The sequence below is a fragment of the Podarcis gaigeae genome (genome assembly GCF_964106915.1).
Source record: "Podarcis gaigeae genome assembly, chromosome: 13".
Classification (NCBI taxonomy): Eukaryota; Metazoa; Chordata; class Lepidosauria; order Squamata; family Lacertidae; genus Podarcis; species Podarcis gaigeae.
Window position 1 is genome coordinate 28,375,612 of NC_139689.1, and position 22,097 is coordinate 28,397,708.

A 22,097-nucleotide genomic window follows, 5' to 3' on the forward strand; every position below is an offset into this window, starting at 1 on the left:
TCCCTGCGCTCTCCCTCCGACTTTAGAATTGACACTCTGCGTGTCTCTGTGTGTGAGAGGGCTCCTTCTCCTTCTCTTGCTTCCCGTTCACTCTCCCTGCGCCCCTGCGACTTTAGAATTGACACTCTGTGTGTCTCTGTGTGTGTGAGGGCTCCTTCTCCTTCTCTTGCTTCCCGTTCACTCCCCCAGCGCCCCTGCGACTTCCAGTGCCCTGCGACTTTAGGGCCAGTTCTCTCTCTCTCTGTGTGTGTGTTTTGACCTCACTGCGCTTGTTGGGGGAGAGTGTTGGTCGCAATTTTTCTTGATTTGTCTCAGAGTGGTTACTATCATGGTTTCCTTGCCGGGGAGGAGGGAGAGACGCAGAGCCTGCTTGTTCTAAAGGAGCAAAGCCGGAGAGGAGCCTCTCCTGCATTATCAGCAGCATCCTTCTCCACACACCCCACGCGTGCTCCTTGTCCCTTGAGTTCTTTTCCTTCCCTCCCCACTTAAAACGTGGTTACAAAGCACGGATCCACATGGATCCTCAGGATTTTTGCACTAGGTCACCCCAAATTCACCATCAGATCACATAGCATATCCATGGCTACAGCCTGCACCAAAAAACACACGCACCCACTGTTTCATGGGGCCGCAATGGCGCAAAAACGTGGTTACAAAGCATGGATCCACATGGATCCTCAGGATTTTTGCATTGGGCTACCCCAAACTCACCGTCAGATCACATGTCTGTGGCCACAGCATGAACCACAAAAATCATACATCCATTGTTTCGTTTAGAATATTTTTTTCTTGTTTTCCTCCTCTTAAAACTACGTGCGTGTTATGGTCAGGTGCGTGTTATAGAGCGAAAAATATGGTAGATACACAAGAAAAGATTTCAACTTTCTTGTAACAGAACGAAAACAATGTGTGCACTTCAGCAGCAGAGTATAGTACCAGTCTTTATGTGTCCATGATATAATAGTCAAGGATTATAATCTTGGCACTCCCCCAGTTTCCTGTAGGGCAGGGGTGAACAGAATGTTGGTTGCAATCAATCCATCTTTCTCAGGCTGATTTGCAGGCAAACATTTCAGCCTCTCTTATCCTTTAGCCAATTCTGTTGGCTGAATGTGGATGTAGCAGTCCCATTTTCGATATATGTATTTAGATTTTGCTATTTAAAAACAAACAAACAAAAGTTTGTGTGTGAAGCTACTTCCTGCCAGCAGCCTCTTTGTTGCCCTGCTTCTGCAACTTTCCCCTCAGTGAATAATATGAGGTGGACAATTATCATATTGGACCAGATTTCTGCTGCTCAGCTTTATTGGATGGTCCTAGATTATTGTATGAATAAGCCTCGAATGCAGCTTCTCATATAGTTGTTCCAGTCCCGTGATAATTTTGGCAGCCCTTTTCTAAACTCTTTCATAGCTAATTACTAATCCACAAGAGTCTCTCTCCTCTTATTCCATGACCACTACCTTTAATCAGGAGTCTTTGATGAGCTACTTTATCAAAGTCTTTTTGAAATTCTAAGTACACAGTGTCCTCACCCTACATCTTATGGACAAGTTAGATTTTTTAAAAAGAAGATTCCTTGGCCACAAAGGGATGAGCTTGTTCCCTGAGGGTTGGGAGCTCCCTGCACTGAGTAAACACCCATGATTTCTATCTAGGCAGCCATTAGTTGTTTATGTGGCATTCTGTACAGTGTTCTAAATAGACCCCATACCCCTGCTGGCTTCCTACCTGAATGCTTTGTGTTGTTTGAATTTTAAATCAAAGAAGAGGTGGAGCATAGTGAGGCTTGACCCCCTTGCTCAGTTTGAAACTTGCACAAATGCCTAACTTGCATGTTACCTTGACACTTTGTCACTGGGACTGAGAATCTTCACCAGATGGGGCTCCTTTTGTGCTTCTAAAACAGATTCTTTCTCTCTGGGTTGCCTGAAGCTTATTGTCCTGTCTAGCTTCCCCCAACTTCTGCAGCAGCCAATTAGATCAGGAAGTCATTGTTAGAAAAACACAAGGAGGCAGGCCCCTGCAAGGGGTGGGGAGGGGGTGTGGGCAGTCGGGTACACTAGCTCCAGGCCTTGCTGGACTAAGGCGACTAACGGGCCCCACCAGGAACTGGCTGCTTTTTGAGCTTACAACTTTATTCTAACAAGACTCCCTCCCCAGGCATCAGACAAGTTCTGCATGAGCCTGCAAGGAGGTAAGACTCCTTGGGTTGCAATAAATTCCAATGACTAAAAATCTGAAAGGGAAATTTATGTCAGTTTAGCACCCTGGGTAGTGATATTGAGGGATATGTGATGTGGGTAGTTGAAATTCCTCCGGAAATGAAAGTGCTTTAAATCTGAATGATTTTAACTGATTTTGAAACTGAACAAAAATCCTGAGCTTTCAACTTGCCCTAAGGTCAACCCTTACCCCTTAGTTTATATGCTATGCTTAATAAGCACAAACCAGGCCTTTACTGAGCTTGAATTGAGGTTTTTTAAATACCCTAATGTTTTAAGTTTTAACTTAAAACCTATTTAGCATTCAAAATTAGAGTGTAAGTGTTATAAAAACTGAATTTAAAGCTAAAAGCCTAGGGTCCCCTCCCCCCCGTTGAACTATTTTAAACTGAACTGAAAGCTGAAACTAGCTTTTAACTTGGACTGAACTTAACCCTTTCACTAAATTTACATGTTGCCCTTTATGGCCTATAACTGAACCCTATACTTAGAGTGAGCTGAAAGCAAGGCTTACACTTTTCGTTTTAAGCTGATTTTCCCATTAGCTAGGTTGTATTGTTTGGAACTAATTAGTAGCTTCTTTATCCCCTATCAAAATGATAAACATTGATTTAGCGTTTTGTATGACTTGATCCAAAGCAGGCAAAGCAACATTTTGTTAGAAAGGAGCATGAATACTTTTGACACAGAATCATACTTTTTGTCCCAAGTAAGTGTTTTGTTAAACTTGGGTGTTCCATTATAGGGAGTGTGGAAACTACCGGAACCAACTAAATGGTTCAGCTTTAACTAGTTTGCTGCTTTTTTCAGATAGTTTAATGCAGACAGGCAGAAGTTATTGGACTACTTGTATTTAGAAGTCTTTGGGGTTATTAAAAGTGATCTGTTACTTCAGTGGTTAAAGGCCACAGTGCTGTTGCCAGTTCCTGACATCACACTGCAAACAGAGCTTCACACAAAACACTTGGAAGAGCTTCCAAAAGTGGTACCAATCAGTTGGGAACTCTTATTATTTTTTCATTCCCAATACAGCTGGCAATACTTATTTATTTTATTTTGCTTTCCCAGATGGTGTGAGGCACAACACGCTTGCTTGTTGCATTAAAGCCTGAAAGAGTGAGAGCAAATTTATAAATCAGAAATATGGTTCTCTAAGGAATGGAGCTTTCCTCACTGTTTATGCAAGGGCAGAGGAGAGTTGCATGCTACAGTTACAATCTGAGTGGCTTACCTTCTCCAGAAGCTACAGTGGTACCTCGGGTTACATACGCTTCAGGTTACAGACTCCGCTAACCCAGAAAGACTACCTTGGGTTAAGAACTTTGCTTCAGGATGAGAACAGAAATCGTGCTCCGGCGGCACGGCAGCAGTGGGAGGCCCCATTAGCTAAAGTGGTGCTTCAGGTTAAGAACAGTTTCAGGTTAAAAACGGACCTCCAGAACGAATTAAGTACGTAACCAGAGGTACCACTGTATTTTAGAACTGTCACCCCTCCACGCAGCAAAATGTAACAGTAATTCTCCTTTCTCATCAGCTCGAATGGACAACAAAGATAAAAATGAGACTGGGACTGAAGAGCCTAAACCAAAGGTAAGCTGACAAGCATATATGAACATGGATGCAGTTCATCCTCTCTGCATTCTTGGTTCTTCCTTAAAACATTTTTCTTTATCTTTGATGGAGTAAATATTTTGCTTTCTGCTAGAAACCTTTAAATGCAGTTTGTTGTCTCTCCACCACCACCATCAATTTTTTTTTGCAATGCCCAGTGTGCATTTTAAGTTAGAATTCCTTTAAAATCTGTATTTTAAGCTTGAGAAGCCACTTTCTTCCCTGTAACTAAACTAGGTGTGACGGGAAGTTGCTGCTGTAAAACTTGACATCTCCTTTTGCATAGAGTTTCATTCAAGCCCGAGTATCTCTGAGAAGCATTTCTGTGTGGTAATCAGTGTTAAGCTTTTTTTGTGGAACTTCTGCTTCAGGGACAGCCTCTCTTCCTCCCTGTGGTGCTGGCTTTGGAGAATCCTACCCACTAGTTTAAACACGTTTTAATGTGAGCTTGATTTTATTGTGTATTTCTATGTGTAGTTTTTAAAGTGTGACCTACTTAGGGCTAATGGTGAGAGGGATAGAAATATAAACAAACAAACAAACATAAAATAAAATAAAATAAAATAAAATAAAATAATAAAATAAAGTGAATGAAAGCCCCCTTTTGCTGTACAAAAGCAGCAGCTGTCATACCTTGCCTTATAACTCAAGCTTTGAAAGGATTGTTTGCCTCATTAATCAGAACCACAAAAAGAAAAGACTGAATTGCCTAAAGAGCAAATAAGGCAAGCCACAAAATGGATCAGAGCACGCACAGGAAGCTTGAAAATAAGGATTGCTTTGACAGGCCCACAGACTTGCCTGGAAAAGGCATGTGACTGAAAGGACTATAGTTTTATTGTGCCAGTTTTTAAAATGCTTGTTCTCCCAAGCCTCTGTCTCTGGGGTTAGGTTTTGGAACTTAATTGCTCTCTCCCCTTCCTAGCTCTCAAACAGATTGCCTGGAAAATGTCTGCTGGCCATGTAGATAGCAATACATCCACAGAGCCTGGCTTGTTTGTTGGTTGTTGTAGTTCAGAAACCTTTCTTCCTCATTCAGTAGTAATAATGAAGTGGCTTACTAGTGAAGAGGCTGAAGCAAACTTCTTTATTTAATGGAAACCTGTTCAGACACTAACCAGCTATTCCAATGGGAGTAAAACAATAAATGACAAAACCTGTGGTTTTTCTAGGTTGTTGCAAGCTCAAAGGGATTGATAGTTCCAGTAGTGGCTGGTAGGTTGGCTCAGGTGGGGCTGAATTTCTGTCCCCGCTTTCAAACACAGTGTGTTGCTGCTGCTTACTGGGAGGGGGCAGAGGGCAAGGCAACTGAGAGCTTAGCAGGTACTGGTGTGGCAGCAGAGCCAGTTGAACACTCCTCCTACACCAAGTTCTCGTTGCCCTCCTACTCCCCCTTTCAATAAGCAGCAACATCATGTCATGTTTGGAAGGCAAGAGAGTAAGGCAGCCAGATCTGTAATGTCCTGCCAGCCACTCCTGGATGTAGCTGTCATCATCTCTCCCAGAATTCTTCTTTATGATGATGTCATGGTGGAAACCAATGCCACAGAACTGATAAATGCAATATGTGGGAGCATGTTTACTTTCAGATGCTCCTTTGATGATGTAGTATTCAAAAATCTGTGATTTTGGTACCCTATCCTTCTAAGGGTGAGATAGATGATGCGATGCTTTGAAATTCTTTTTAATGCCAGCGTAGTGCAGGAGATAGAGAGCCAGTTTCAGTTAGGTTTTTATTTTCTTTTAACATGCTTAAGGCCATTGGTCATTCTGACTTTACTTTAACCACCACACTTTTTCAGTTTATTTTTATTATTTTTTTACTTTTTTCTCATGCTGATCTTTGGTTTTATTTTATTTTGTTCACATGTTTTTAAGACATCCATACCTTCCTCTGTCAAAATCTTGGAAGGTAGATCCTCCATTATTCCCAAACGAAACTCCTCTGTTAGTTCTATCCCTTTGAAAAAACCCTCCAACCCTGCTGAGTCCTCAGTACCAACTTCCATCCCTAAATGCATCTCTTCTATCGCATCCCGACCAACCAGTACAGGAACAAAAGAGAAAAGGGGCAAGGTAAGAAATGGTGTAAAAAGAAGTTGGTGGAGTGAGGGGCTGGGGTAAATCTATTTCTTTCCCATTTGCTTAGATTCCTTGCATTGGGTTGGGCATGCATTTACAGCAAATTGCATGCAAGTGGTTGTTTTGTTTTGCAATTTGTACTTACCTGACTTTTTCTTAATGACCAAGATATGAATATACTTTACTTGGTTATGACTAGCTACTACCACTCCAATGTATTGCCTTTTTCTCCCATTTTAAGAGATTGTGCTAGGATTGACCAGTGATTATAGCCAAGTTGAAGAATACTTCTTTCGAATAGTTGAACAAGCAGCCTCACAATGCACTTAATATTGTGTTTAATTTGCACATAAATGAAGTCAAATAAATCGCCACTTGATACATTAATGTGCTCAGATGGAGTGTTATTTATTTAGTCTACAAACTGCCCCACATCTGCACATCTCTGGGTAGGTAACAATAAAACTTGGCAATTTAGAGAAGAAATGAAAAGTGCAAATATATAAATTCCCTTTAGCCAGCTTTGTTTATTCTGCTTAAATTCTTAGTTTTTTATATTCATGGTTTTTTCCCTGGACACTGCCAGCGTTTTACTGAGCTTTATTTAGTTAATGGATATGTAAGACATTTGATGTTGCTTGTTGCTCAGGTTTTCCAGATGGCACAGTATTTGCATGTTATCACACCTGCTCCTGCAAGCTGTGGTGACGTAACAGTGAAAGATTTATTCAACAGTCACACATGTTTTCATGTGGATATCACATTTTATATGCAACAGAAAGGACTCATGAAATAAGTGCATTCAATTAATGTGGGTGAAAAAGGGATTATGTAATACTGTTATTACTGTGGATATCTATTCTAAAAGCTGTATGTTTAGGAGCTAAGTAGGGACAAGGCATCATCAACTTTGCATTTGGACAAGCCATTAGTTTTACTTTACATAAGTTGTTCATTATTTATGTTCTGAAATCAAATGAGAAAATGGTAGAATTGAATAGAATAGCATTTTGTATGCCAAGCCTCATAAAAATACATATAATAAGCACATGGTAAAGTCTTGAAACTTGTATTGGCATTGTGAGTCCATTTCTCAAGTTTAGGTTGAAAATGTGTAAATAAAGAGGAAATCCCCCTAATCCACAGCAATTTGCTTTTTTAGTCTATGAGCAGTCAATAAATACTGCCCTTTCTCAATTTCTGTCACCAGGGTCCAGATATGAAAACAAAGATAGCCACTCCACGTCCTGGTATGGGACAGAATCAGAAGAGTCCAGCCAATGCTTCTCGGATCCCTGCCAAAACTCCCACCATTCCCAAGACACCACCCAGCCTTGGTAAGAGAAGAAGGGTTTTTTGTGTGTTGCATAGCAGTTTGGTTTTTTTGCTTTCTGGAAATTGCTCCAAACAAACTGTGGTTTACTTGAGCTCCCTCACATTCAAATACAAAGGTGTTGGGTTTTTGCTTTTATTTGTGGTGTATCAAGAGAAAGTACAAGTCCTTCCTCAGTATATTCTTCTTGGCAGTAGATGTGACCAAGAACTGTGCCTATGCAGACAAACCTTTTAAAAGAACCCAAAAGGCCTCTGAAGAAAGTGGCATGAAGTTGATGTGGCCTAGCACTGCAAAAGTTCATTTGACACAGGCCCCAAGGCAGGAATTTTAATAAAAGTAGCATGAGAAGTAGCCTTTTCTCAAAATCATAAGGTGAGCTTTTATAAAGGGCAGGGAGCACCAGCCAACCTGTCTATTTCTGCCTCTGACTGCCACCATAATCCTGCTTAAGAATCAAATCTCACTCAGCACTGGATGATTGGATAGCAGGTGGCTGCCATCTTGTATCACCCTCAATGCAATGCTTGACATGATGACAAAGGGACCTAAGATGGTGGTTTCTTGCTACCAGTTTGTATTCTTTTTAAAGAATCACCAAGTTACAGGGAATCAGCCAAGTTACAGGGAACTAGGCAGAGGGCCTTCTTGGTAGTGGCACCCACCCTGTGGAACACCCTCTCACCAGTTGTCAAAGAGAAAAACAACTACCAGACTTTTAGAAGACATCTGAAGGCAGCCCTGTTTAGGGAAGCTTATAATGTTTGAAAGACTATTGTATTTTAAGATTTTGTTGGAAGCCGCCCAGAGTGGCTGGGGTAACCCAGCCAGATGGGCGGGGTATAAATAATAAATTATTAATATTATTATTATTAGGGATCACCTCATTGCAACAAGATGCTGAAAGCCTTGAGCCTAGGTCTTGGTCTGGTGCTCTTCTACCACCCCCAGATACATGTGTTCTCCTGAAGGAGTGTCTCCACCCCCATCGTTCTGCCCGGACGCTGAGGTCCAGCGCCAAGGGCCTTCTGGCGGTTCCCTCATTGCAAGAAGCAAAGCTACAGGGTACCAGGCAGAGGGCCTCCTCGGTAGTGGCGCCTGCCCTGTGGAACGCCCTCCCATCAGATGTCAAAGCGATAAATAACTACCTGACATTCAGAAGACATCTTAAGGCAGCCCTGTTCAGGGAAGTTTTTAATCTGTGATATTTTAGTGTATTTTTGGTTTCTATGGAAGCCGCCCAGAGTGGCTGGGGAAACCCAGCCAGATGGGCGGGGTACAAATAATAAATTATTATTATTCTCCCATAGTCACCCAATGAGTGGTTTACCCAGTCTTGGAGGTAGGGTTAAAATAGGGCTTAAGCTCCTGCTCCTGTGCTCCCTGTCCCCTTAGTGCACTTTCCCTGTTTCCCTTTTATTTTCTAATAGTCATTGGAATCTCTGTAGTCTGCCCTTCCTTTCCCCCCTAGCAACCAGGATGCAAGATTATCATTGTTTTTCACGGAGCGGTTGTTTTTGTTCTTTCAGCTGCCAAAAAGGAGCAAAGAAGGCCCCCTAACACAGCAGCAAAATCTGAGAGAGGTAAAAAAAAAGTTTACTATTTCCTCTTCATTCCTAACAAATCCTGTCCGCTGGCATGGACCATAAATTCTGTAAAACCTTGATAATTAAATTACCTTTTTGGGGGGTAGGTAAAAGGTTGTTTTATTCATATTTTAAAATATCTTTCCATTGGAAAGAAAGTTGCAACAGTACTAAATGCAACATAGCATTTTTTTAAAACATTTTTATATCACTCTTCATTAAAATTCTAGGGTGGTCTGCAATAGATGCCGATATAATAAAACGGCATATTAAAATACAATAAAAACAGTAAAAATGGCAACAACTGCAGTAGCTGAACAGTTTTCTGTAGCAAAGACCTGGATGAACAAGTGTATTTTCAGAAGGTGCTAAAAACTCACCAAGTTGGTTCCTGCCTTATTTCAGTGGGGAGATGATTCCATAAGCTAGGTGCTCTAACAGAAAACGTCCTCCCCCTGCTTGATAATTTCCTTCGTGCATATTGAACAGTGTGGAAGGTTCTTTTGAATCAGCAGCTAAACGATTACTTAACATATTGTACTTTCATTTCAAATTGCAGGTGAACCAGTAAAGTCTGGAGATAGGAGTGGCTACAGCAGCCCTGGATCTCCAGGAACTCCTGGCAGTCGCTCCCGCACACCCTCCCTGCCAACTCCACCAAACAGGGAGCCCAAGAAGGTGGCAGTGGTTCGCACCCCGCCAAAATCCCCTTCTTCTGTCAAGAGCCGCTTGCAGACAGCCCCTGTCCCCATGCCAGACCTGAAGAATATAAAGTCCAAGATTGGTTCCACTGAAAATTTGAAGCATCAGCCAGGGGGTGGAAAGGTAAATCCAATGCACCTTGTCTTTATGTGTGGGCAAATGAAATACAAGTTTGGAGTATTACCTACCTTCTGTTGGTCCCCTTCTCAACTTATATTGCATTCTGACCCTTGCAGCGGCAGCCATCTCTTCAATATGTGAATCCCCTGAATCTTTACACACAGATGTCTCTGTGTAGCCACAACTTTGTATAAAGATATTTGACTGGGGCACAAACCCAGCAGTAGCATTACAAGAAAACTGAAACAGCATCTCAAACTTCCTCCTGAAACTAGCCAGGAGGCAGGATGGAAAGCAGCTCCTGTGGCCAGGCACTCTGAAAATGCCCCGGCTGCCACTTTGAGACTTCCATGGGCAGCACTGTAATTTCAGTTGCTTCAAAACTAAATTTCTGCTGCTGGGAATAAAAGGCCTATGGCAGCGCCTACTGTGTTATCTTCTCCCTCTCTAGAACTCTGTCTTCTGTCCCAGATATCTTGCACTTCCCTGAGGGCCTTTTCTATAGTTTGAGAACCACTGTACTACAAAGTAGTGAATGGGCTCAATCTTCTCCATTCCATGTTACATTACTTGCCAAAGTTCTGTTTTCCGGTTCCAACCTCACCATATCTCTGTTCAGAAAGAAGAAGTTTCATCTTTCAGATCACCCTGTGCTCAAAGTGCATTTGTACAAACTAAGTAAGGGTTAGAAAGCACATGGAATCTGAGCAGATAGAGTAAATGGAGTATGTATGGAACACTCTTACTTACCAAGATTGGAGCTGGGGTGACATGTATTTAAAAGCCATATAGAATCACTGACTCACAGTGGTGAGGAAAAGTGCTATGTGCATGGTTAGATACAGCTGTGCTGTACCCAACCAACATGTGAAAGGAGATTAGACAGGGTATACACATGTCACTTGGCAAATCCTTAAGCTAGGTTTATCTATGTCGACAACTTTCACTGCTAGAACACCTGCTGTGTTTGGAAGAGGCATGTGCAGGGGGCTGAGAGATAATCTTCCTTCAGCCCAGGGGTGAAGAACCTTTTTTAGCTTGAGGATCACATTCCTTTCTGGGCCACATATCAGTGATAATCAGGGCCAGAGGCAAAAGTGAGCAGAGCAATGCATTTAAATGTTACCTTTGTGCAGGAGACTAGTTTTTATACACACTATCCTCCATCTAGGTAAGAAAGAGGCATTATCAATGGCCTTGGTGCCATGTAGGCCTTCCATCAGCTTTGGCGGGTGGCTCAGCTACGCTATTATCTGGACAAGGATAGCCTAACTTCTGATAATTTCTAGGGTTCCTGCAATGTGTTATATGTGGGGTTGCCTTTGGAAGCTGCAGCTGATTCAGCCAGATTGCTGATTGGAGGAAGATGGACTTAGCTCATTACACCAATTCTGACATGACTTCATTGGCCACCAATAAATTTCCCTGCTCAATTCAAAATGCTAATCTTGGCACTGGGGAGAAAGAGACCGCAATCCTTGCCTTAGGAACTGACACCATTAGGCCCATACCTGGAGATTTCTGAGTTTGAACTGGGGACCTTGTGCATGCAAAGCAGATGATCTGTCACTGATCTGTGGCCCTTCTCCTACATGAAGGCATGTTGGGGGCTAATGTGGGGAAGATAGTTGTATTATTCTCCCTTCTTCTAAAGGACAAATATCTTTCAGCAAAACTATAAGGCTTCTTTATCAATAGCCACACTCACTAGTTCCATTCTCTTGCATAGAGATTTACAGAAAGGAAGGAAGAAAGTAAAGTGACATGGAATTAGGCCCACAGAAGGGCACAGAATCTGAAGCCACGTCTTCAGTTCGCTGTAGTACTGTGTTGCTGATAAGTAATTTCTATCTAGTTGTGGGCTTCCTCTAGTGCTACTACAATATATAATCATTATTTGAAGGGTTGCTCTAAACTAAAGGGCTGGATTATTATGAGGCTACTGCAGCCCAGGGTAATTTAGGGATCTATGGTTTGTCCCATTCCCTGTACTGATGCAACAATTGCCAGACCTAAATATTCTGTATCTGCAAAACAATATGAGTAGTCTGTAGCTAACGGATGTTCTTAGCTTACTGGTCATAGCTTGCTTGTCTTTATGACCTGCCTTGAAATTGTTAATTAATGTATGACTGTTAGGGGTTCGTGGTTTTATTTGGCTTTATCTTAATGTTGTTTTAACCTGCCCTGGGGCTTTATGGTGAAGGGTGAATAAGAAATACAGTAAGTAGATAGAGTGGTAACCATTATTGCAAATGTAAACACCACCCACAAATTACCCAGATTACTTGACTGGGTGCTCAGCATCAGGTTTTTAGAGTGTGCTTTTTTCACTTACTTTTTACAGAGGAGCAACATAATGTCATCAAATCTTGTAACTCTTGTGTTTCCACCGTCTTTCCTCAGACTATGGAAAACCCAGCAAGTGTAAATCACCTTAGCATTATTCTTGTCATATTATTTTTTTAAGGTATGGTTTTGATATTTGCAATGTTGTATTAGGCAGGCAGGCCTGTCTGTCTGCATCTGTACTTTGGTACACTTCATTATTACCTTTTTGATAGGAGTCATTGATGGGTGGGGATCTCTTTTTAAATTAGCACTGTTTCTCCTTTATCTATTTTTTTAAAAAAACATTAGTATAATAGTGCTTCAACTTAAAATGGGTTTTAATGCAACTTTTAAAAAAATGTTTTAAAAAACATGCATGTTATTTGAATATTTGTATTTAGTGCCATTTTATCACTATTGGTCACTGCCCCCATGCTCACTTTAAAATATTCTTGTTCTAGTTTTAAGCATTATTTTTTTACAGTAATTATGTAATACTGTTGACATTTTAAAAGCACTGAAGCACAGTTTTTAAAAATGGTATTAGAATTGATTTAAAATGGCTTGTTGTGTTAAATATTTGCTTCTCCAGCCACATGTCTGCCATGCCCACTTGTGTAGACAGGACATAATGGGAGATAAAGACACAGAAAGTACTAAATTCCCTGATGTGTGGAAACTCCGTTGCAGTTCTGAATGAGGCTTTCAGGGAGAGGGAGAGGGAGAGAGGGAGAGAGGGAGAGAGAGAGAGAGAGAGAGAGAGAGAGAGAGAGATCAACAGTTGAGTTCAGGTGCTTTCAGATTGACAACCCTTTTTAAAGTCTGGTGAAAGTTTGACGTGCTTCCAAATATAATGGTTATTCTGTGGTGCTAGCAACGACTAGGAGGTGAATATGATTATCCTAGCAGCATTTACCACGCCAATGAACATAGCAGATCAGAGAGCTATTAACTGCATTTATTATATACCACCCTTAACAGTAATTAGCCCTGGCTCTCCAACCAATAAGCAAATATAGTTGCTTTTGTTTTACTTTATATTGTTCACATACACACTTTGTTGCAGTCCTGTGCTGGGAGAAATATCTCTGTGTTAGAAATGGGGCAGCCTATGTCATGATTTTGTTTTGTTTTTGTTTGTTCTTTTAAGCACTGCACTAATTTCAGGCCTGACTGTAGGGTGTTTGCCGCTGCGTAAGCTGAAATTTGAAGCTTCATCTTCAAAGCAAGGAACTGGCATTTGTCCCAAGGGGAAAGTCCCTTGCTTCTTTCTTTGTCTTAGATGACTGGTACAAAATGCAAAAGATATCTCTACTCGAAAGGATAATTGTGGATGGCAGCGGTTGTCACTCATATTCTTTTTCTGGCTATCAAAGGTGCAGGTGGTTAATAAGAAGCTGAACTTTAGCCATGTCCAATCCAGGTGTGGATCAAAGGATAATATCAAACATACCCCAGGAGGAGGCAGTGTGAGTACTTTCACACCATTCAATGCACTATAATAATCTAACTTATTATAAGTGGCATGACTTTTGCATTAACCCTGAAACACCAATGCTGTCTGCACAGTCAGATAGCTATTGATGATGTGTAGTGAATTAACCTGTTACCAGTGAAAATATGGCTTGATTAAAGCTCCAGCAGAGTTAGCTGTATGGGGATGTGCACTGAGCTAATTGGGTATTGAATTGGAGGCAATATTATTTAAGTGGCTGCCTTCTCAATACATAGTGTTCAAATTACCCCAGAAATTATCCTTCCTGACTCAGATAGTTGATGGAAAATGAAGGTGCAGAGTGTATTGCAAATGGAAAGCTGATTAAAAGTGTGGTGTGTTCATGGACACATATAATCAGCATTAAAAAAACAAATCCAAATTCTTCATCAAGGAAGCACATGTTCCTTGTTTCCTCAAAATAAAATATGCAAATTAGATAAAATAATTAATCATTTCCCTTAGGCTTACTTTGCAGAATTTATTTTGCTTCCATGATACGAGTTTTCAGGGAAATTTTATTATTTTTAGTGAGGATTTTGGGAGCAGAGGGAAAGGCAGAAAAGGAAAGTGTTTAGTGTTCTGTATATAGTAGAACTGAGGGGGTAGGGGAGAACTGGTATATATAGGATACAGGAGGGTCTTGCAACAAAATGTTGCAGGATATTATTACCTAATAGGAAATCTCTTGTCCAGATCTCCAGCCATGATGCTTTCCTCCAAAACAGTATAAGCTGTTAGGGGCTCAAGCAAGCCAATTCACTCTTCCCCTGCACTTTGTGATTTTTTGTTTTTATAACTGATATGCAATGTTCAATAGGTTCTGGTGAACCTAACATACTTGGTGCTTACTGTTCCAATTGGGTGGGGCGCTATCCCTCTTGGTTAGAAAAATGGTTTTCTTTTGTACTTCTCTTAAGCAGACTGGTACCTCTTTGTTGTTTCTCAGTGGCCCTCTTCTTCTGGCTCCATTTCTAAGTTTGCTATTAGAAGGAGGGAAAATTGAGAGCAAGCACATGACACACAAGCTCTGTCTGCTGATCACTGGCACACCAGCCCAGCCCAATTCTGGTTTCTAAGCATTCCTCTGCAAACAAGAAGAAAAATGCCTTTCTAAAGGCTAAGTTTTGAAGGTGCTGGAATTTGAGCTTCCAGGTCAAACATTTAGGTGCATGTAATACAGTCATGTGCTTGACACAGACAAATCAAAGAATATGTCATGCAATCATAGAGTTGAGACCCTGAGAGTCATCTAGTCCAACCCCCGGCAATGCAAGAATTTCAGCTAAAACATCCATGACAGATGACCATCCAGCCTCTACTTTAAAACTTCCAAGGAAGGTCCACCACCTTCCCAGGGAGTCTGTTCCACTGTCGAACATCCCTAACCATAATAAAGTTCTCCCTGGTGTCTAGTTAGAAACTCCTTTCTTGTAACTTGAAGATATTGGTTCAGGTCCTACCCTCCGAAGCAGGAGAAAAGAAGCTTGCTCCGTCTTCCATGTGACAGCCCTTTAGATATTTGAAAATGGCTAGCATCTCTCCTCCCAGTCTCCTTTTTTCCAGGCTAAGATCTCTAAATCCTTTTCATACGTACTATGAAGCCAGGTGTCTCCCATTTTATATCTGTGCAGCTGTTTCTTCCTGCCTGTGTAGAGCCTTACATTTGTCCCTATTGAAATTCATTTTGTTAGTCTGGGCCCAGTTCACCAATCTGTTAAGTTCATCTTGAATCCCAGTTGTCTTCTGTAGCATTAGCTACCCATCACAGTTTTGTGTCATCTGCAAATCAGATGAGCATCCTCTCAATTAATGTCACCTGGTATGTTTTTCAAAACAATAAGGAATATGTACAAGGCTTACAGCCTGTATTCAGAACAAGTTCCACATACTTTCACAAGTGTACATAACGTGCTCAAATTAGTTTGGTGTATTGGTTTGCCTTGTTTAAACAATTTGACTTGGTGTTGGTATGACTGTATCCTACCACATTCCTTATGTTGATGTTTCCATGTTGTTTTGTCAGCCAAGATAATTGTGGGACATATCAGAACAGCAGGGTTTATTTTATGCATTAGTCTGCAGTGGATACATTTCATCTTGAGCTAGCTTTTATAAACAAATTTATATTTTAAAAAGAAAACCTGAAATGCTTTCAAGGGCTATAGCTCCATTCAAGATTAGTAAGGAACACATTATGCGTTGCACTTAGGCCAGCTTGCTGTTGTACTGTTTAATGTACCTATCTATAGGTGCCGTATAAGTTAGGAAGGCTTTTTAGCAAAGTTGGCCATCTCCAAATAAGTTTGCACATCAGAATTGTTTGTACGGTTTGTGAATATTGCAAAGAGTAGCTGGGGAAGAAAAGGAGTGCACAGAGATAAAGGCAGATGTTGCATGGGCACTTGTACTTGGAGACTGGATTTCCACATTACATAAGGAACCTGCAAAAGTACCGGTATATTATGCTTTTAATGTTGGCATTCCCAATTTTTTTCTGCCATTTCTTTTATAAATCATGCTTAGAGGAAGCCATGATGTATTTTCATTGCGGATTAAAAAATCATTTTTGCCTTTTGAAAGTTTGGAGGAAGATCTTTCAGTAACTAACATTTGGAAGAGGAAAGAAAATTGCAACAGCACTGCTATTTGTATAGTCAATTCTAGCTTAGTCGTGTTCATTAATTTCAGTGGATCTACTCTGAGTAAAGCTTAGTTGAATAACCCCCTAGTGTTCAGGCACAGAAACTAGTGCTTAGTGCTTTTATTCTAAGCCATCTGTTCAGTGCTCTGTGGGCATTTGCTGTGCTGTGTGAAGCTGATGAGAGCTATAGTCCGAGGCTACCACACCCTGCACAATAAAGTGTATTTATTATTTTACTTATCTTAACCTCATTGTAATTTAAAATGAATGTATATAAACTCACCTAGTGATGGAGGTTTATGTGAGCTTCAGCTAAATTTGCAATATCCCAAAGCAAAACCCAAAAGTGTTCTTAAGGAGGGGAAAGTTTTCTTCAGTGTCAATCTGGAAAAAAAAGACACCTGACATATGAGATAGTAAACACCAAAATAGTACTGCAATACACCATCCTGGGGGTTGGTGTCAAAGGCAATGGAATGGCGTTCTTGTTCTATTTTTAGAGTCAGAGAGCAAAGACTTATTTGTTTACAAAACATGGACAAATTGGATCACCCCAGGAAAAGCCTAGGCTGCTCCCCTTTTATTGAAAATGCTTCTTTGGGATTTATGTGAGAAGTCCATGTGATTTATTTGGAGCAATTCAGACATTACAAAGAACACTTGGATCTTGAAAAGTTTTAGATCTGATTCACAGTGATTAATAGGTTTATAGGTATCATTACTTCCCTGTGCTATGATACTGGGTGTGGATTCTGTGCAAAACAATTACTGCATTTCTTTTTTTAAAAAAATATTTATTAAAGATTTTCTTAATACAATAGAAAAAACAAACAAAATAACATATAATTTTACAATAACCATATTTTCTTCACTTCTTTGGACTTCCTCGCATCTCTCGTTCCTGCGTTCCAAGTTTTTCGAGCTTTACCCAGCAATTTATCACCTTGTTTCAATTCTTATATTATAATTTTCCAATATTGTGTCTCTAGTTTTAGATAGTTTTACCCAAACCTTAAAAGTTTAATTTTAGCATAATATTTATCCAAAATTTATCTTTTCTTATATTTTCATTTATCTTCATATTCCTTTTAACTAGCTTAATGGTGCCATATTGTTAATAATCTTACATCTTTCTTAACACTCATACAATTTACAATATTTTTGTAAATAGTCCTTAAATTTCTTCCAGTCCTCCTCCACAGCCTCTTCTCCCAGGTCTCGGATTCTGCCAGTCATTTCTGCTAGCTCCATATAGTCTATCAGTTGCATCTGCCATTCTTCCAGTGTGGGCAAATCTTGGGTTTTCCAGTGCTTGGCGACAAGTATCCTTGCTGCAGTTGTTGCATACATAAAAAATGTTCGGTCCTTCTTTAACACCCTCTGGCCAACAATGCCCAAAAGAAAGGCCTCTGGTTTCTTAGGGAAGGTATACTTAAATACCTTTTCCAACTCGTTATATATCATTTCCCAGAAAGCCTTAACTCTAGGGCAGGTCCACCAGAGGTGAAAGAACGTTCCTTCAGTTTCTTTACATTTCCAACATTTATTATCAGACAAATGGTATATTTTTGCAAGCTTGACTGGGGTCATGTACCACCTATATATCATTTTCATAATATTTTCTTTCAAGGCATTACATGCTGTGAATTTCAAACCGGTGGTCCATAACCTTTCCCAGTCAGCAAACATGATATTGTACCCAATGTCCTGTGCCCATTTTATCATAACCGATTTGACCGTTTCATCTTGTGTATTCCATTTTAGCAGCAAATTATACATTCTTGAAAGTACCTTAGTCTTAGGTTCTAACAATTCCGTTTCTAACTTTGATTTTTCCACCTGGAATCCTATCTTTTTATCCAACTTGAAAACTTCTTTGATCTGAGCATAATGTAACCAATCTCGCACTTTATCTTTTAATTTCTCCAAACTCTGCAACCTCCAATTATCTCCATCTTTTTCTATTATTTCCCAATATTTCGGCCATTTGGCCTCCATATTGAGTCTTTTCCGGGCCTTAGCTTCCATTGGTGATAGCCACCTTGGGGTCTTATTTTCCAATAAGTCTTTATATTTTATCCAGACATTGAACACTGCTTTCCTGACAATAAGATTCTTGAAAGCCTTATGACTTTTGACCTTGTCATACCACAAATATGCATGCCATCCATAAGCATTGTTAAAACCTTCCAGATCCAAAACCTCAGTGTTTTCAAGAAGCAGCCAGTCTTTCAACCAGCAGAAAGCTGCTGATTCATAGTACAACTTTAAGTCTGGCAGGGCAAAGCCCCCTCTTTCTTTAGCATCAGTTAGTATCTTAAACTTAATTCTGGGCTTTTTGCCCTGCCAGACAAATTTATAAATATCTCTTTGCCACCTCCAAAACACTCCATTTTATCCACAATCTGTAAAGTCTGGAACAAAAACAGCATTTTTGGCAATACATTCATCTTTATAGCAGCAATTCGTCCTGACAAGGAAAGTTTCAATCTTGACCAAACTTCTAAATCCCTTTTAATTTCAGACCAACACTTTTCATAATTGTCCTTAAATAGACTCAGATTTTTTGCTGTTATATTTACCCCTAGGTACTTTACTTTTTTTACCACCGTTAGTTCTGTTTCTCTCTGAAACCGTTCTGACTCTGTATCTGTCAAATTTTTTCCCAATACCTTGCTTTTCTGCTTGTTGAGTTTAAATCCCGCCACCCGACCAAACTCCTGAATCAATTGTAATACCCTTTTCGTACTAGATTCTGGCTCCTGTAGGGTCAAAACTAGGTCATCTGCAAATGCTTTAAGTTTATACTGTTTCGCTCCGACCTGAATTCCTTCCACCAACCGGTCTCCTCTAATCATATTCAAGAGCACCTCCAGGACCGAAATAAATAACAAAGGAGAGATAGGACAACCTTGTCGTGTTCCTTTTTCAATTTTAAACTCTTCCGTCACCACATTGTTCACTATCAATTTAGCCTTTTGTTCTGAATAAATTGCATCTATCCCATTCTCAAATCCCCGTCACACTCCCATCCCTTCCAAATTTTTCTTCATAAACTTCCATGAAATATTATCAAAGGCCTTCTCCGCATCTATAAATATTAACACTGCTTTTGTATTGATATTTGTTTGCAAAAGTTCCAAAATGTCAATAATGTTCCTTGTGTTAGCAAACAAATGTCTACCTGGGAGAAAGCCTGCCTGGTCCTTGTGAATTACTTCATTTAAAACTTTTTAAAATCTGCTTGCTAAAATGTCTGCAAATATTTTGTAATCCACATTTAGGAGGGAGATGGGGCGGTAGTTCTTAAGTTGTGTCTTTTCAGTTTCTAGTTTGGGTATCAATGTGATGAAAGCTTCTTTCCACGACTCCGGTGCCTTCTTCCCCTCCATAATTTCATTGCAAACCTCCATTAATGGATGTATCAGGTAGTCTTTCAACGTCTTATAATATACTGCATTTCTATCTAGTACACATTAAGTCTAACCTATTGACCTTGGCAGGCAAGATGGAAATGTGCTCTCAGATGAAGACAGTTTGCCTAGCAAAATACAGAGTTGAGCTGACTTCTATACCAAATATAAGCAGATTTTTACTGATCTATGCTTAAGATGTGCTGAACTAGGAAGACAGGATGCACGTTTTGTGACAAGGTTCAGTTGAAGAGCCTCCTGAGATGCATATGCAAGAAGGGTCTACTATAGAACAAAGGCAGAGAAAACAGGTGCCTGTTTGTGTGGTCTCTCCTGATACTTTTTCCTATCTATTTCCCCACCCTGTACCTTATATATGTGTTCATTCTAGCACTAAGCTACACAACACAAATTCCTGATTTCCCACTGGGTGCTTTTCATCCTGTGCTCAACAATGCATACCAAAATGTCTCTCCTTCTGTCACAGCTTTCACCAAATGCAAACAGATTAAAAAATACGATAAAAGAAAGATGTTTACAGAGGAATCTTTGAGATGTTCAGGATAGTTTAGACTCATCTTTAAAAAGATTGGTGGGATCCCAGATCTCAGGATGGTTGGAAGACCTATCAGGACAGCCTGCTCCAGGAAACTGATGGATCCTAAATGATTTTTTGATGGCTTTTGGGAAGAGTTTCCTTTCACCTAAACTGGGCAATCCTGCTGAAGGCCTCATGAGGCTAGGGGCTTGATTCACCCCAAGTGCCCTTCCTCGATTTGGGGAGCTGAGCTAGCCTCTTCAATTGTGAAGTTGGAAGGAGTGAACCTATGGGGTGACTAGTAAAGTGGTAGTAATAGTAGACTTGCATTTAATCTGATCAACAGATTAGATACTGTACTATAGACTATTAGTGTGCCTAGTACAGTCTACTCTGTGGCCACACTATTCCATCATTATTTTGCCAACTGTTCCAGCACTTTATCGCAGTCAAAGGGCTGTTAAATCTTGATTCTTCTACAGATAGGAGGCAACTTGGTAGCTGGCTGTGACCAATATTCTGGACCCTTTGTGGGCAGAAATGTTTTTACCCATTCTGACTTAGATCCTACAGTTAAGGCAGAGTCAACAGAGGAATTTTGGTATCTGCTTGTTTTGAATACTTTCCCATTTGTACAGCCTTTGGATGTGGACATGATTATTTTTTTAAAATCTCCTCTTTGTTTTATGTTGGTTTTAATGTATGTGTCATATATTGTTGTAAGTTGTTTTGAGTTACTTTTGTTAAAAAAGAAAAAAAGCCATTAATAAGATACATAGAATTGGAGAACTGAGGCCAAGCCCTTGTATGCTTCATCTTTGGCCTTCTGCACTAACAAGAGGTTCTAGAAGGGAACTTTTGAATTGCATGATGGGAGTGGTAAAAGCCTCCTGCAGGTAGGTGTGGTCCCAGAAAACTTAAAAAGAGGTGTTGGCTGGGAGGAAGAAAGCACCTCTGGAAACCTTACCTTTAATCCCCAGTTTACTGGAGATTTCCCATTTGAACTCCAGTGTTCTTTTTTGAACAAGATGGCTTCTCAGTTCCAGGATATTCTGGATGTAGGTGAGAATGCAGAAACAATTATAACGGTTCCGAGTAGTCTTTCCAAGCACAACATGGAAAGGGCCACTGAGAATTGAGACCTCTAAAATACTGGTTTGGATGACTGGAAGCAGGATGAAAATGCCTAGTGAACAGCTGTAAGTTCAAGTTCAGGGGCCTGGAAGAGGTACCACCATCAGATAAAACAATGCTTGTTGTCTGAGAGGCTTACCCTGCAACCTGTTCAGCCATTGCAGGTTGCAGTTCTAAATGCTGAACATTCATTTGCCTGGTGGCTGAGAGGATGACAGGCACTTTGACATCGAGTCTGATTTTCAGCAAACTGCACAAGGATAAACTAGGAAGATACTGCCCCACCTACAGCCCACAAGAAACCCTGAATACCATTTGCCTCTAGTCAGATTGTATTCCTTCCCACAATGTCATTAATGCTTGTAACCCAATAACCACTAATTCAATTTTATCTGTATCTTTTGTGCATGTTGTACACTTGCTAGCTTGTGTATGCCATTCAAAGGTTCAGAAATGCTTTGCTTAAATACCTTAGTATTCCTCTCCCTGTACTGCATAGATCACTATTTAAGCGAAATGGTTCAATGTGTCACAATTGTGCTGTGATTGTAATTATTTTTTAATAGAACATTCAAAGCAAGGAATATTACACACCCAAATTCTGTGATGGTATTCATCATATCCAAATGAAGCTCTGAAAATTCAGTGCATATTTTTGAGGGCTGGGTAGACATAAGCGAATTTGATGAAATTTCATCAGAAGTTTCACTCTTGCTGTGAATGCATGCTTTAAGAAAATATTTCTGGAAAAAATGAATCTTTTCCACAGTATGGTTTCAGTCTCCATGTTGTTTCAGATACCTTTGTTCTGTTGCAACATTTTGAAAACATCCTTTTAGGGAAAAAAATCAACCCTCTCAAAGCACATTGACTATTTCTGTTG

The 22,097-nt window shown here is 40.2% G+C and overlaps 1 protein-coding gene and 1 long non-coding RNA gene across 36 annotated transcripts in view; one reads left to right on the forward strand and one right to left on the reverse strand.

Annotated features, from left to right (window-relative positions):
• MAPT (microtubule associated protein tau) overlaps window positions 1-22,097 on the forward strand; it is an 84,955-nt gene that overhangs the window by 54,669 nt on the left and 8,189 nt on the right. For 20 of the 35 annotated variants that reach the window (XM_083708556.1, XM_083708555.1, XM_083708531.1 and 17 more), the window contains 6 exons: window positions 3,760-3,815; window positions 5,715-5,912; window positions 7,129-7,255; window positions 8,781-8,834; window positions 9,397-9,662; window positions 13,367-13,459. In XM_083708556.1, coding sequence (XP_083564682.1) covers window positions 3,760-3,815; window positions 5,715-5,912; window positions 7,129-7,255; window positions 8,781-8,834; window positions 9,397-9,662; window positions 13,367-13,459 — 794 coding nt within the window. The remainder of the gene's footprint in view (window positions 1-3,759; window positions 3,816-5,714; window positions 5,913-7,128; window positions 7,256-8,780; window positions 8,835-9,396; window positions 9,663-13,366; window positions 13,460-22,097) is intronic. The other 15 variants (XM_083708545.1, XM_083708546.1, XM_083708529.1 and 12 more) reach the window with 3 other exon arrangements.
• Window positions 13,947-22,096, reverse strand: LOC310829761. The gene is made up of 2 exons (XR_014557357.1): window positions 19,585-22,096; window positions 13,947-16,897 (listed from the first exon to the last, which is right to left on the reverse strand). It is a non-coding gene; the product is annotated as an uncharacterized lncRNA (long non-coding RNA).